This window comes from Anopheles bellator, chromosome X, assembly GCF_943735745.2.
Source record: "Anopheles bellator chromosome X, idAnoBellAS_SP24_06.2, whole genome shotgun sequence".
NCBI classification, from domain to species: Eukaryota; Metazoa; Arthropoda; class Insecta; order Diptera; family Culicidae; genus Anopheles; species Anopheles bellator.
The window spans coordinates 10663065-10679070 of record NC_071287.1 but is presented as its reverse complement, the minus strand read 5'-3'; the positions used below and the strand labels follow the sequence as shown (position 1 = coordinate 10679070).

Genomic DNA, 16006 nt, shown 5'->3' with positions numbered 1-16006 from the left:
GCGCGATGTTTGCCTCTTCCAAAAAATGTAGGGCAAAGAATCTTTATCAAATTTTATGTCAAAAAATATAGAGCTCGTACACAATCGACATGTTGACTATGGCTTATGGTGAAGCTATTATGACTCAAAGCAGCGCCTATCGGTGGTTCAAACATTTTCAGAGGGCCGAGAAGATGTGAACGTCGAAAAGCCAAGTTTGGTCGAAGGTAAACAATCTTGTTTACAGCTTTCTTCGATTGCAGGGTCGTCTTGCATCAGGAGTTGTTGTTTAAGGATAGAACGGTCAATAAAGAATACTTCCTGCAAGTTATGCGCAATTCGCCAGAAGCAATCCGTCACAGATACCCGGATTTTTGGGATACCCTAAATTGGCAGTCACGCCCCTGCTCACATATGCCAAAGCTAACGATGCCAAAGCTACCGTATTCTCTAGATCTGGTCCTCTGTGACTTTTTCTCATTCCGGAAAATGAAAAATGCAAAAAAAAGAATGCAAAATGCAAGGCACGGCCATTCGATACGATTTAGGAGATAAAGATGGGCATCGCTGATGAGCCAAATCTTTTCCAAGCAAAACAGCTGTCAAACATTAACTGACTACTCAAAAGGAAATACGGAAATTCAAATGCCTTACTACTTTTTGAACAGCCCTCGCATACGGCTCGGGCGAGTGAGAGACGGCCAAAACTAACTACTTTATCTTTCGGAGCGTCTGTCGCGTTGCCCGTTCGCTTTGTTCTGTTGGTGATAGGTTCCAGCGCGCACGGGCACGGGCATCCTTGTTTGGCCAACTGAGGCCATTCCGAAATACGCGCGCTTCGTGCCACACGCTTCGCAGAGTGTTCGTTTGGCGCAGTCCCTCACGCACACGCAAGTCGGACCGACCGGCCCGCAAGTCGGACCGGCGGTTGGGTAAGAGCGTTCCGCGACGCGAGAAAGTCATGCCCGGTGGTCGGGGCCAAAATCGACGACGAGACGGCGCAGCATTTCGAATGCAGGCCGGCACCGGCGACACGCCCGTGATCCAGTGACACCGAGCGTTCGGCGAAAGCGAAGCCTGCTGGATAGCTGGGCCGGCTGCGACGGGGTACGCTAATTGAATGGCGACCGGTGCGCTTGGAAAAACGTGGATCGCGCTGCATTCGCCGGCCGGCACCGGCTGATGCATTGCTGATGTGTCATAATCCTGCCTGGCCGCCACTGGGCGTGATGTACCAGGACCCGGTAGAGCGAGGAGACGTGAGCCCAAACGGTGAGATCGCGCACACGGTGTACAATGCAAATTCTTCAGCTGGTTCCGTTTCGGACTTTCTCACCGATTCTGCTAAGCAACGGCCCTCCGGACTGGACCTGGTGACGGCAGCGGCGGCACGGTCCGCGACTCCAACACGACCCCCTCGCCGGGGGCGTTGCGTCGGCAAACGGAGCCGTGAAAACGAAGAATCTAGATGATAATAAACACTGCACAGTGCGCGTGTCCCGGGTGAAGCAAAAATAAGATGGCAAAAAAATAAACAAAAAATTCGATAAGCAAAACTCAGGCGATGCGCACGCCTTACGCGACGACAGCACACGCACACGAGTCTGCTGCGTGAGTGTCCGGGCAGTGTAGGAAGCGATAGTGTGGAGAAAGCCGCACTAGAAACACGCTACATAGCACAGATAAAGAAATAAAGAAAAAAAATGAGAGCACGAACGAAATGACCAAGCCACCAACCCGCCGCGGTGGAGAACGGGATGCCGGCAGAAGCTTAGCAGGGAGCGCTAAAAAGGGCGGCGGACTCGGAAATGTTGCGAACGACGATGTCGCTCGCTGCCGCTGGTGTCCACTGTGTGTGCGAGAAAGTGGACAGAAACACAGCCAGCGAATTCATGGGAGAGTGTCGAATAGGTAGAACTGAAAAGAAAACCGCACCCGCAGACACCTTCTCGTATGTGCGGTCTATCACGCGCGCATCGCGATCAAAAGACTGCAAGCGACGAACCCGTCTGAGTCTGGGTCCGCGGTAATGTTGCGCTTGCCCGAACTGCGTCCGAATATGTTATCCGACCGACCTTCGGAACGACTAGCGGTGTCAAGTATATTCTTACGGGGGGGGGGCTCTGTTGAACACAGAGATGTGAATGTTTTTTTGCGGTTTTGATTTCCTGAATGTATGAACCAACACAGTCTACCTGATGTTGATGAACCTTCTTCTTCTTATTTGGGCGTTACAACCGTTGGGCGATCTAAGGATGCAACAGAGACAATGTTAATCTCTGATGCTCTCTGTAACAGTGCAGTTTTACGGGCGGGGTTGTTAGCACCGCGCCAACTCCCTCTGGCACGCCGGTATCGGGAATCGAAACCGTAGCCGGTTGAGTGACAACCGGTCTCGAGATTTGAACCCAGGCCAGCTGCATTGACAGCGACGAGCGCTATCGGCTGCTCTATCAGCGGGGGGTAATGATGAACCTTGACGTACATTGGAAAAAAGCATCACCAAAGCAACATACAACACTCGGCTTTCACACCAACCGGTGTATGTAGTTTTGTTTTTATTTTGTTAATCTTAAACAGACTGGGAGGATGTAGAAGGAAACCTAAACGCAAATGTGCAACTAAGCTTGTCTGAATAAATTATCTAGATAAAAGGTAAACGAAAAACACGTCGACGGTTTAACGGTGTGGTGGCGCGCGCCATTCGCGGAACTAACCATTCAAGCTGCGTGCGTTGTCCGGCCTAGTCACTGCTCAATGGGGCGAAATGGAGGACAGTTTCTCTTTTGTGCCTCCAAGCACCAACAAACCCAAATTTAGGCTACGAACGTGGTCCGCGTAGTCGATGACGCGGCAACGCGGACGGGAGAGATGCTTCGGATGAATCGCTGCCTCGGCTGGCTGGCTCGCGGGTCCAGCGGCCAGTGTGGTGACCGGTGGTCGTTTGCGCACAATTAGATGCCGAAAAGTGATTCGCCAAGCTCCGAAAGCGCCGAACGGGGCGACAATGCGCGGCGACCGGGTGCGAAGAGCGCACTCCACCGCGCCCCGCGGTCACCTCACAGCTTTCGAACGGCGTTTCCAGGCGCCAAATGGTGAGGCCTAGGGGCAATCCCCGTTCCTGGCACGGCCTGAGAACATCCTGAGAAGCAGTTTCATATCCTTTACGTGTACCAGTAAGTTGTAAGTCGTACTAGCGGGCGTTGAGTGTCTTTATTGAAATGATGTAGGTTGAGTGTTTGAGACGTAAGCGAGAGCGTGGTGTTCATTTAGACATACTTTAACCGTTTCACCAAGTGCGTAGCGTCCCATGCTCTGGAGTAAGGATTAACCATGGCGGAACAGATTTTCAACCGGCAACCGTGGGTCGGTTCAATTGTGCTAGCTCGAGCTCAGGCAGCGGGTAGATTGTTTATACATATTTAAAATATGGTTTAAGTGCGGCAAAACAAAGTGTCTGACCAACGAAAGGGTGGCGGCTTCACGAGCACCCCCAGTCCAGGGCACCCAGGTTTTCGTAATCTGTAGGTGCGCTTCTCAAGGCAGCCGCGAGAAATTAACAAACGAACAATGCCGAAAGTGTTTGTTCACTCGTGCCCCACGGACGGTCATGCCAGATTTTCTGTAGTTGATGCTTCAGGTTCTCCAATTGCACCGGGTGGCCAGCTCCGGGTAAATTGAATGCTGAAAGCTGGTACCTTGCCAGCAAACAGCTGAAACGGTAGACACTCGGGCCACATTTTGGGTCCGGGGACAAGTGCACTGACGTTTTGGGGAAGACCGCGGGTGGGATATGTCTCCATCGCCCGGGGGGAGGGTGCTTCCGATGAAGCGACTTTCACGTGGCCATGGCCTTTGTTTCCAACTCTACCGATGGTGAGGTCCCCGATTAAAGGGCTCGCTCTTATCCTAGACGCCTTGGCACTACACGGGTGCGATGAGGTGCGTAAGCGATTGGAAGCATTAATTACTGGCCTTTCCAGGTGGTGGTAGCAGCAAACGCCCCGCCGTCATTTAATATCCCGTTCGACGGGGAAAGTTAACTTCCGCGTCGCACTCGCATGGGCTCACCTCGCCGCGGCGAGAGTGGCGGTCGGCCCATTACGGTTGGTTAGGGAAATGATTACGCTGGGTGAGGTGAGAGTACAGGGCGCCTTGGGATACGGCACAATGGCGGCGTGCGAGAGTGATGGCGTGCGAAATCACACCAGAGAGGCGCAATGGACTGGAGTGTGTTGGATTGCTTTGTTTCACCTACGCTTTGCCCTCTCAGAAGTCCACGGCGGTGTTTATTTTTTTTCTGGGCGAAAGTGAAATTTGCAGGCCACCGACCGGCCCGACGTAAATCGATTACTGCGCGCGGATCGTGAGATCGGTGCGGTGCGTAATTTATGCTCCGTTCGGGTCTCCTCCACTCCACGGCCAATGAGCTGTGGTCTGTGGCACACAAGTGCTTAGGTTAGGGGTATCAACCCCTGCCTATTGGTTGTTGAGTCAATGTACGAACAAATGAGGCTGGGGACTGACTCACCTGTTGCGCCTTCCCATCGTCTGTTAATGTATCACTTTTACAAAACAGTGACGGCTGATAGGCCGTTTGATAGGTGGAACTGTTACATCATATTCGAGCTGAAACCTCGAGGAGCTTGTGAAAGAAAGTGATTTAGTCTCGATAAGCTCAGGCACGAACTCGCAGCAGATCGAGTCCTCGAATCTATATTTCTTTCTTGTTTGTTGGCCCACAGGGTTATAGTTTCTCTGAAGCTAAAAGCTATACTTTTTCTGATTGTTCGATAAAATCGCTACACGTACCAAGTGACCTCTCGCGCAATTCGTAATTTGCCTGCCTGTAGTGGTGACCACTGTTGCTGTGTTGGGGTGCTGCCATGACCACAGGATATCGATCTTGGCTGCATAAATGATGCATCGATGGTGAACTCGTAAGCATGCTTGCTGAAGGTACCACGTGCACTGCATAGGATCACGACGAGTCTGCTCAACGTTTCCAGGAGGAGTTGTCCTCTCTTATGTATTCTTTTGCTACCCCGATCATTGGAGCACGCGTCAGAGTCGCCTGCAACAAGGAGATCATTTGTTGGTATTGTGGCTGCTTCCGCCAGGGTGGGGCGTAGTCGGATCAGATGGAGAACCTATTTAGTAGGGCCATCACCAAGTCGACATTGCTGCCGCTGACTAGCTCCGTCCTGTGACAACTATTCACACCATGCCCGTTTGGTGTCCTTTCCAACGCTATAGTTCCATCAGCGTAATGTTGCAATGGGATCTATCCACGTAAAGAACCACAAAAAAGGAGCAACGAATATGTGAAGATGAAGATCAGTGACGATAACATGTTTTATCTTTTTTGTATTAAGCCAACAAGCCCTTATGAATAGGTTCTTCGGAGAGCACTCATCTTGTTCGCCCCTAAATCAGTCGGTTCGAATGCGGCAAACGTCACTTCAAATCGTGATTTTCGATCTACATTATCAAATTAAGTGCGCTAAGGAAATGACAAACAGTTCTGTACCGAAATTGAAAATGTTTGATTGAAAGTTTGTATTGATCTCACCCAAGCACGGCTAGGTTTTCGCACGTCCGTCAACTCGATAGACAGTCTCGGCCGATCTGGACACAATGCAATATAGGAACAATTAACGCCAACGGATATCGTAAGCGAACTCGAGAGGAGCGGTTCGCACGACTAAAGACGATAGTGAAGATTAAACGGACGTCAATTTCCCTTTTTAAATTCTTTCGTTATCGCCATCGGTAAAATTACTGTAAGCGAACGGACAATAAAGTGGAACGGATGAGCGGAGTGAGAAGATTGGAGTAAAACGAAATAAGAAGTAAAAGGAAGAAAAAAGAGGCAAGGAGACGAAGAAGCAGAAGTAAAAGGTGTAAAATGTGCACCCGATGTACCCCCTATATACGCGCATTGAAGTGCGGAAATGGCGATTCAGAGACACTAGTGCATGGATTCGCTATATTCAACTCGCCAGTCGAAGGAAGCTAACAATACCGGGAAGTTTTATTAGGACAGTAAGTAGAAGAAAAAATGAAACGATGCCATCCACTTAGATTCGATTACTGGCTCAATCGAATCAACCAAGAATAAGTGTATCTGTGATTTTAAAACAGTGGTGCTTCAACGATTAACGCGGCACCCATTTTATTAAACAAAATTTGTTTACATTCTAGATACCCTGGCGCTGAAAACGCGTTGTACGGGTGGAAGTTTCGCAGTGTGAAAAAGCAATCTTGCACAGATGATCTGTAATTGGAACTTCCAAGGCTAATACGATCGATGCGATGAAACAACCAAATCGTAAACAATGGCGTCGAACAAATACGGCTTTGTTCGTCTTTCACTGTTAAAAGAAACCACGCGGTTCCACGTTGGTAAAAATGCTGTTCGTTGCAGGTAAAACCGGCCTAACCGTACATAGAGCAGGAAAGTCCATTACCTCGATTTGATTTCCTCATCCATCCATCTCGTAAATTGCTTTTGACGCGTAAATTTAGAAAGTGCTGAAATGGACCGCAAAAAGTTAAGTAAAGAAAACGCATAGGCATGGTACTGCACTCGTTTAATTTATCTCAGTATTTATTTCAAATTAAATTGTTTCTTTCTGTACGTTGTACAAAAGACTGGTAGTGCTTTTAGTGATGCTTTATACTGCCGGTTTCATCGATTCAAAGTTAATTAACTGTTACTCAACAGAAAAAAATCTCCAATAAAGGATGCTTCTTTTGTCACGGATCAACCGTACTGATGATTAAACAATTCCTTTTAAAAGAGGTACTAACAGTTTGGTTTTTCGATTTTACAATTCGAGTTATTTAGCAGCCCTTTCATATAGCACTCTGATCTTAAAACTGGCAGCAACTCGCCATCCATGTTCTGTGAATTGGTATCACTAATTCCATCTAACGATCGGTTCATTTGTGTACATGATTTAGCACAATTTCTTACTAATTGCACTGCATATGTCGCTTTTGTTTTAATCTAATTCGGAATTACATACTGTTTGTGGCCTCAAACCATCCTTAAGGATCTATTTTGTGAACGGCATTATTCAACACCCTTTGTTGAATGCCTTTTCTGTAGCTTTCAATCACCTAATAATAACTGGGTAGCTTTCAAACACCTAATAAACCATGCATAATCAATCATGATGTAACTGCTACCTATGGTTTTGGGCCACTTAAAAAAAGGACATATTACTACACAGTTGTGTAGTTTTATTCATTTATATAAGAATCGGCATATGTATCAAGATAATTTTTTTTGTATTCAATTGAATTTAAGTTAACTTACGGGATTTGAAATTGCTCTTTATACCACAAACTGCTTCTCTATATGAACTAAAACCATATGTTGCTGCAAAAATACAGAGTAAACGCTAATATATCACATCAGATTTTTCGGTTTACGTCCATCAATCAATGGATCAATCCATCAATCAATAAATTTTGAAAAACAATTGCGCTATCTCGATTAAGGTTCAAATTGTGAAAGTTGCACATGGGTACCGCAAACGACATAATAGTTAACGCCATGTATGGACGTCAATGTTTCTGTTATACCCAATTATGTGAACATACCATAACATATCCTATCTGAATCAGGACCTTAGGTAATTTTCACGACAAGGCCTAAGGCGAACATAGTAATAGGGCAAACAAGTAGCAAGCAATTCTGCTATGTAACGTTGTAGCCCATCCGTACAAAATTGTTCACACATTTCACTAAATATACAATTCGGTGCAGCTTACACTGACAATCTACGGAAGAACCGCATCACTAAATTTACTAATGAAAAATTAAAGTCAGTTATCTACTAGCACTGCCGCATCCGGCCCATACGTAATCGGGACAGCTAGGTTCGTTATCAAAACTAACAAAAGATGTAAACAAATGCTTTGTAATCACCAAAATAATTGCGCAAAATGAAAACGTTGAAAAATTTCATTTGCTTTTTAAGGGATTAAGATGTTTCGTCTGGGTACCGCCGGCACGTTGTGTAGACTAGATGCGACGACGGTGTTAGTAGTCAACTACATGAGTAATGTACCAATGATGTATGAAATTAAATTTCTATGCGTATAGAAATAACTGAAAACCAGTATAACACGCCCAAACAATCGCTGCAAAAACGATAGAAACCATAAATTATTCCATCGTGGGATTGAACACATTCGAATGCTGGTTCAATGGCACAATAATAACGTGAATTTTTAACGTATCGCGCCGTTCACCGACCATGTACAAACTAGGAGTATGGACACCGCAGAGCTGTAGATCATCAAACGGCACCAAATTGTCGATATTTACCACCCGTTGGTCGCTAGAGAAGTACGCGATCCGCACGCGGCAGTTATGGACGTATTCGATATCATTTTGTATGCCAGCAATCAACACACCGATCTGAAAATAAAAACAAGATAATAGTAGCAAAATCCTTAACAAATATCAATAATTGCATGCTTCAAATTTTCAGTCTCATTCATGGACATGGACATGGGCATGGACTTTATTATGAATCATTATTTAGGTTTTAACTGTTGCGATTAACAGGGGTTCGGAATGGTCAATTTCGTACGTTTCCTTCCCATATCCTCTTCCGGTAAAAACTTACAAAAAGCTAAAGTCAGGGTGCCAAAATACTTTACATATCTACTGGATTCATGGTCAATGCAACTGTCTAAAAATCCCGTAGTGATATAATATCATACATAGTGACTGTACATCGTGATAGTAATGTACTTCTTTCTTTTGATATGGTCGCTAGCGCAGGTTGTTCCTCTACGATTGCTGGTATTGGAAATATCCTCCTCCACGGCGTTTTAATGCAGGCCTCGTAAGCACTCATCCTGGTACTTTAATGTATGCATCTTTAGCTTACCATGTAACGACGCTCCTCGTTCGTTGGTTCCTGATTGGTAATTCTTAACCGTACAGTACGAATAATGCTTTCCGGAATCTCTTGATTAGTAGCGGCACTGTATACTCCAATTAGTTGCGCCGGCTTGTAACGTACTCCAAGCGGGTAAAATTCCACGTCCCATGCATCGCTTTGCTCTGTAGAAAAGAAGGAAATGAAAATGCATCGTTTTTAACGCGGCGGCGAAGGGTACCATGAGAGATTTCCCAATGTAGGAAACATCGCCAAAGACATAAATGGCTTACCATCATTATCGATGAAGGTTTTTGGCGAAAAGAAAACCGATGCAACACTTGAGTACTTTTCCATCTTTTCGAAAAAATTACAAGCAATCTGCAAACTCCAAAAGTCCGCTGTATAAAGCCGGGGCGTAAACTGATGCTCGCCAGCCTCTGTTTGGCACACTGCGTTGACTATATCGAGTCGCTCCGAGTGAAAATTCATACCATCGGCAACGCGAGCCACGAAAAATTCTTTCATGAACTGCGTGCATGGGTTCATTAGAACATTGGCCATCTCGATCAAGCTCATCATCGGGTAACGTATGTGAATTAGCACACTGTAAACCATGCTGCGAATGGCATCTTCCTTTTTTGCGCGGTGCAGGTCCGTCCGGCTTTCTATCAGCGCTTTTTGGTAAAGAAACCAGCCTTCAACCATTTCGTAAAGCCGATACTCACTCCGGATAGCCAGATCATTTTGCTGCACCAACCACTGCATAACACCTTGATTGAGATGCTCCCAGCCTGAGTAAGAAAGCACGAACTCTAGGTTCCATTTTAGGAAGTTTTCTAATAGCGTGGCAAGGTGTTTGCGCTGTGACGAGATGAGCAGAGAGTTGTGTAGCCATTCCACAAAGTACCCCTTCACTGTCGCCTTGGTTATGTGTTTTTTCATATAATCGACGCAGAGCTGCGCCATATCGCGGATGTTGTATTTGTCCGCTAGCTTTAATATATAAACGGCCGTATCAACGGACACATTAATCTCGCCATGGTACATGTACCGCAGAAACTGCGGGAACACTAGCTGACACCTTTCCTCCTCCTGCAGGTTGACGACATTGTCATTAAATTCACGCCAGCTGCCATTCATTAACATAACGTCGAAGACATCGCTGCTGGCGCAAAGTATAATGCGGTGAACCGCATATTGCTTTTCCCCGACAACGAGTATGACATCAGAAGTCAGACGCTCGGCGTACAGGTTGGCTATTTTTGTCAGAACACCTTTTGTATTGTGTAGCTACAGGTGAATCAAACGGATTGAGAAAGTTAGTTTATGCATGCGAAATCTATTAGCGATTACTACGGTATCTACAACCGCTACATACCAGTTGCACCCCGTAATCAGTGTTCGTTTTAACTTCTTTCATCTCACAATCCTGCTCTTCGACATCATTTTCCACATTCATTGCAGACCAAGGCGAAGTGTATAGTGCGGGTTGACGGAACGACTCGCCACAACAGCACACTATTTCGCACTATTGTTGCTTTCTTCAGTTCGTCAAGGTGGATCTCAATCGACCTTCCTGTAAAAAGAAACATGAGATGAGTGAAACAACACAACAAATCACATTTTATTATCTGGTGAAGTATTCAATGCGTATGTGGTTGGCTACATTCAGCGATGCAGTTAAAGCAACAAAACGGCAAGCCGAAAGCAATCATCGTCACTTTTATAATATAATCGGCGATCACTCAGTACACTCAGTACCTTTGCAACTCTTTGGGATGTTTGATTCTTCTCAAAAATAGAATATTTCGCAGATGCCGATGGTGTTTGTTCTGCAGTTTCGCCTTAGGAATTAGGAATTACAACTACAATCTACATCAAACGTTGACAGCTTGGCGGTCCCTGTTTAGTACTCAGATCGAAACTGTGCCGTGGTATTGTAACATGAGATTTCTGTTGCAGTGCTTTTCGACTCGTGCTTATAGTTACGGAGCAAGCATCCTGAGTGAACTTTAATTTTTCCATTATTCGTACACACGTATGTAAACAAAAACTCGGTTTATTACCGCCGAATTTTACACCTTGCAGGACTGATTGAACTTCTGAACGATTTGTTTGAACTTCGATGAACGAACGATTGTTGTCTTGCTTCATTGAAGTTTGCGCTAACTTTCCGCTCGTAGCAAGCCTAAACGCATGTTGAAGATGAATTGCCACGGTGTAAAGAAACGGTTTCTATGTGCTAAATCAATATGCTTAAGCTTGTAGTTTGCACTAGATACATTGAGTTTCTTGTCGATGGAGGCCGTTGCCTTTGCTTACTACTTATGAATGTAGATGTAAATACTATGTATGCAAATGCACCATTAGTTTCTAGGTTAGCTTTGTTTTACAAATGCACGTATAAAAATGCGCAGTTCAAACTCTACGGTGAACTCCTATATAACAACGCTCGTAAAAGCTGCGAACGAATAATTTGAACCAGAAATTCTGCACTTCTATAGCTGAGGCCACACGAAGCGTAACGAAATGTTTTTGGCATTACAGATTAATGCCAAACTGCTGCGCTTCCGTCAAAACGTTTATAGGTCAGTCGACCGCAAATCCGACCGTAAACATTGTTACCAACGCTTTGTTTACAAATAGAGGATAATATAAGTTCTTATTTGCTGGTATAGAAACAAAATCGAGAAAAAAAACAGAACACAATATTCAAAAATCAATTTATTTCTCTTCTATTTATATTTTCTCGGACCAAAAACACGAATGTAAGCACGTTTGACATTTCGTTTTTATATTTTTGCTGCCACACGAAGCGTAAACGATTTGACATTACAAATTAACTTTACGCTAGTCTTTACGCTTCGTGTGGCTCCAGCTATATGTTTTTGGCCGAGGCGTAAACAGTTTGTGTCCCACAAATGTGTCAAAAACTCTGCTGTAAGATCGATTGAATTGTAGTTTGTGATAGACTTGGTTAGATAGGAGTATGTTTCAGAGTTCTAATTTGTTATTCATTTGCTCCATTGTAAAGAGCAATAGCGATAGAAAATTATTGCTGTGTTTTATAGGCACTTGTTCGAAAGACAAGGTCGCTACATTCGGTGTTTCGGTGTGCGCTAATACTATGAAACGTCATCAAGCTGTCAATAAATAAAGTGTAAACAAAAATAATGGCTCTGTTGCTAGTTCGGCAAGACTCAAATACAATGAAACGACGTTTCCGCGGAAGCATGTCACGAAGTGTGCCAAAATTCTATTTATTTTGCCTGTTTACGATTACATCCGAAACTGTGCCTCGAATTGGTTATCATCAGAAGATGACCTGAGCGACTCACTGATAACCTCCAGTGGAGGTATTGATACGTGATGTTCGGTGACCAGGTTGGTCCCTGGTTTTGTTGGCGCAGAAAAAGAACATTTGAATTTTCTTGAGTGACTAATGAAGCGCAGAAATAATCCCGCAGCGGCAGCGTTAGGTCACGCAAAACTCACGCAGCCTCGGAGTGTAGCTCAATTCGTGACAGCTCGCCTAGCACGGTCCTAAGTTCTCAATCCTGATTAGGCAAGAACGAAAGTGAAACGGCACCAGCGAGCAAGCGTAGGAACGACCAAGAGGACAACCGACCTGAGTGATCGTAACGGTACGCGAAACCTGTTTCTGCAACAAAGAACGAGATGTTCGCTGCAAAACGATATATTGCTCTCGTTTCCACGCACTGTCGCTATGCGGCTCTTCGCGCATCACCGCGGCACAGCGATTCTCCTGCATGGACCGCGGACCGCGTAAACGCATTATCGCCCAATAGCTTCAGCTCCCCATCAGCTAGCACCGTGTCTGTTCGATTTGCTTCATCATCTTTGCCAAAAACATCATCCAACGTAAGTTTTATCTGTCCTATAATAATGACCTTAACTAATACGGATATTGAGAAGTGATTGATTGGATAAACCTACCGCATAACACGTGGCGCGATCGAACACTGATCCTCAATAATCCTAAATAATCCTGGAATATAAACATCACATAATTGCACCTTAATCAAAACCGGTGAGGTTTTATGATCACTATAAAGTGAAGTGTTAATGATTTCTCCATAATGCAAGAAGTTTAACTTTAATCCGGAATCTATGCTTTTGTGCCTTATCAATCTGGGTAGGCTGGTGCCGCTATCAATTATAACCCGGCTGTCTAAGGGCTTAAATCCTGATATTGGTGACTCTCAACCATCCAAACAACAAAACGATGGGTTGGTCGTGGTTAATCGTCATTGCCTCATTCAACGCACTGATACTAACAGTCACGCCCGGTAACAGTTACGATCGACTGCGGGCGATAACGATTTTGTATGCAGCAGCAAACACATGCAGCAACAGTATTTTGTTAACCATTAACAGAACTTTTTGTTATTGTTTGCTAACGGTGCCCACGGTAATAGTAACGCGTTGCGCGTTGCGCGTTCCACTTCTACAATGCCAGTGCAACGCACTGCTACCGATAGGTTCGTTACATTTGTTTCCTATGTATGTGCTCTATAAAAGTGATAAAGCAGCCAAGGTCGCCTCCATGCCTCCATAATACAAAAATTGTGGCATCGAGTTTGCATTGCTCCGTGCGGTTGCACAAAACAATAAATAACCGGCCTCATTGCCCTTGTTGCTGATTGATGTCGTCGATCGGACCCACTGAATGCAGACCGGATCAGACACACTTAGTGGCACATCACTGACGATAGTGATACAGTTATAGCAACAACATGATACACGGACTATGTTGGTTGGTAATGTACCTCCATTTCGCGTACAGCGATAAGCGAACGATCGTCATTTGCCCCATGTCAAGAGAGCTGAGGCGAACGAGCAAAAACATGCGAGATGTTTTCAAGATTGTTTTTCTTTCCTGGTTGAAAAGATCCCGATCAAGAGCGTAGGAAACGGATGCTGGGCAACCGCGATTATCGCACCGTAGAAAGGAACACATTCCACGTCATGGGCGTACTCAATCAGATCAAGCTAACAACTAAAAAGCTAAATCTGCTCACGGGGTGGCTTATAAGTTCAACTCATGGTAGCATCAATCATTCAGTAATCAAAGACGAATACGCTTGGTGGTTCATTTTCGGTTTCGCTTGCTGTTGGAATCAGTTGAGTTGAAGAATCATTAAGCAACTAAGCTTCCGGGCCTTAAAATGAGCAAATTCAACAAACCCAATGTAAATAACAGTCTCCCTCCAAAAAAGGATTCGTGTCGTGCACTGTACGTTTTCTATTTTTACTTATCCTATTATCCACCTCGTTTTTCAGATGTCCGGCAGTGCCAAATTGTTGCACCAGAACTTGTGGGATCAGGATGTGGAGCTTATGGATCTGATACGTAAAGAAAAAAAACGACAGATACGTGGATTGGAAATGATTGCCAGCGAGAACTTCACCTCACTCTCCGTACTGCAGTGCCTGAGCTCTTGTCTGCACAATAAATACTCGGAAGGACTGCCCGGCCAGAGGTGGGTGATTTGAGTATAATAGTTGCGAGGGCTTGCTCTCTGTAGTTACGGTCGTCCAGAGTAGTTCTTTTATTGGTGAGCGTTTCCCGTTTCCCGTATGATTGTAGGTATTACGGCGGCAATGAGTTTATCGACGAGATCGAACTGCTTGCTCAGAAGCGAGCATTGGAGGCTTACCGTCTTGACCCAGAGCAATGGGGATGCAACGTTCAACCGTACTCGGGTTCACCAGCCAACTTTGCTGTATACACAGCGCTGATCGAACCGCACGGTCGTATCATGGGACTGGATCTGCCAGATGGTGGGCACCTAACACATGGTTTCATGACGCAAACGAAGAAAATCTCTGCGACTTCAATCTTCTTCGAAAGTATGCCGTACAAAGTGAACCCTGAGACTGGCCTAATCGATTACGACAAGCTGGAGGAGTCGGCCAAGCTTTTCAAGCCTAAGGTGATCATCGCCGGTATCTCGTGCTATTCGCGCTGCCTGGACTACAAGCGTTTCCGTGAAATTGCCGACCAGAACGGGGCATATTTGTTCGCCGATATGGCACACATTTCCGGATTGGTTGCGGCCGGCATCATTCCCTCGCCGTTCGAGTACGCGGATGTAGTGAGCACCACCACTCATAAGACGCTACGAGGACCCCGCGCCGGCGTTATATTCTTCCGTAAAGGTGTACGAAGCGTCAAGCCCAACGGCGATAAGGTACTTTACGATCTGGAGGCGCGCGTCAACCAGGCCGTCTTTCCAGGGCTGCAAGGGGGCCCACACAACCATGCGATAGCCGGTATTGCAACATGTATGCTTCAGGCGAAAACACCCGAGTTTCGTGAGTACCAGGAGCAGGTGGTTCGGAATGCGCGTGCCCTTTGCCAAGGATTGCTAGATGCGGGGTATTCTGTCGCGACGGGTGGTACCGATGTGCACTTGGTGCTGGTCGATCTGCGCCCGGTGGGCATTACGGGTGCCCGGGCGGAATACATTTTGGAGGAAATTTCGATCGCTTGTAACAAGAACACGGTGCCGGGGGATAAATCGGCCCTCAACCCATCCGGTATTCGCCTTGGCACGCCGGCCCTGACGACGCGTGGTTTAGTGGAAGACGACATGAAGCAGGTTGTAGCTTTCATCGATCGGGGGTTGCGACTATCTAAAGAGATTGCCACCCTGTCTGGGCCGAAGCTGGTCGACTTCAAGCGCACCATCCACGAGAACGCCGAGGTCAGCACCAAGGTTCAAGCCCTGCGACAGGAAGTGGAACGGTACAGTGAACAGTTTCCTCTGCCTGGCTATGAGGAATTCTAACATAATAAAGGTCTACGTTGCAACGCTATTGCACACATTGTAAATCACTTGTACGGAGTTCTGCTATAGAATTGGCTATACAATGAATTTCCAAGAATGATTTTAAAGGAAGAGATGTGGTTTAGATCTAGTTATGCCCCCTGACCGCTCAGACAAAATGTCAGCCTTCTTCAAACAATAAACGTAGCGGCGGTGGTGGGAGAAATGTGTAGCATCGAACTGCGATTACTCCGAATAAAAATATTTGTAAATTTGGGTGAAACTTACTTGTTTGTTCGACAATTTCAACTTAATTCCTTGTATAGT

At 45.7% G+C, this 16006-nt stretch overlaps 2 protein-coding genes across 4 annotated transcripts; one reads left to right on the top strand and one right to left on the bottom strand.

Annotated features, from left to right (window-relative positions):
- Window positions 1-6567: 6567 nt before the first annotated feature.
- Window positions 6568-11117, bottom strand: LOC131213951 (BTB/POZ domain-containing protein 17). Of its 2 annotated transcripts, none has more exons than XM_058208201.1 (5): window positions 10952-11117; window positions 10264-10461; window positions 9176-10175; window positions 8892-9067; window positions 6568-8413 (listed from the first exon to the last, which is right to left on the bottom strand). In XM_058208201.1, exons 2-5 carry the CDS (start codon window positions 10342-10344, stop codon window positions 8159-8161), a joined length of 1512 nt encoding a protein of 503 aa, XP_058064184.1. In that variant the 5' UTR covers window positions 10345-10461; window positions 10952-11117; the 3' UTR covers window positions 6568-8158. The 2 variants fall into 2 exon arrangements, with proteins under 2 accessions (XP_058064184.1, XP_058064183.1); XM_058208200.1 differs by lacking the exon at window positions 10952-11117 and adding an exon at window positions 10647-10727.
- Window positions 11118-12045: 928 nt separating this feature from the next.
- LOC131213950 (serine hydroxymethyltransferase) lies at window positions 12046-15960 on the top strand. Of its 2 annotated transcripts, none has more exons than XM_058208198.1 (3): window positions 12046-12767; window positions 14190-14389; window positions 14497-15960. In XM_058208198.1, exons 1-3 carry the CDS (start codon window positions 12564-12566, stop codon window positions 15698-15700), a joined length of 1608 nt encoding a protein of 535 aa, XP_058064181.1. In that variant the 5' UTR covers window positions 12046-12563; the 3' UTR covers window positions 15701-15960. The 2 variants fall into 2 exon arrangements, with proteins under 2 accessions (XP_058064181.1, XP_058064182.1); XM_058208199.1 differs by lacking the exon at window positions 12046-12767 and adding an exon at window positions 13957-14098.
- The last annotated feature ends 46 nt before the right edge of the window (window positions 15961-16006 follow it).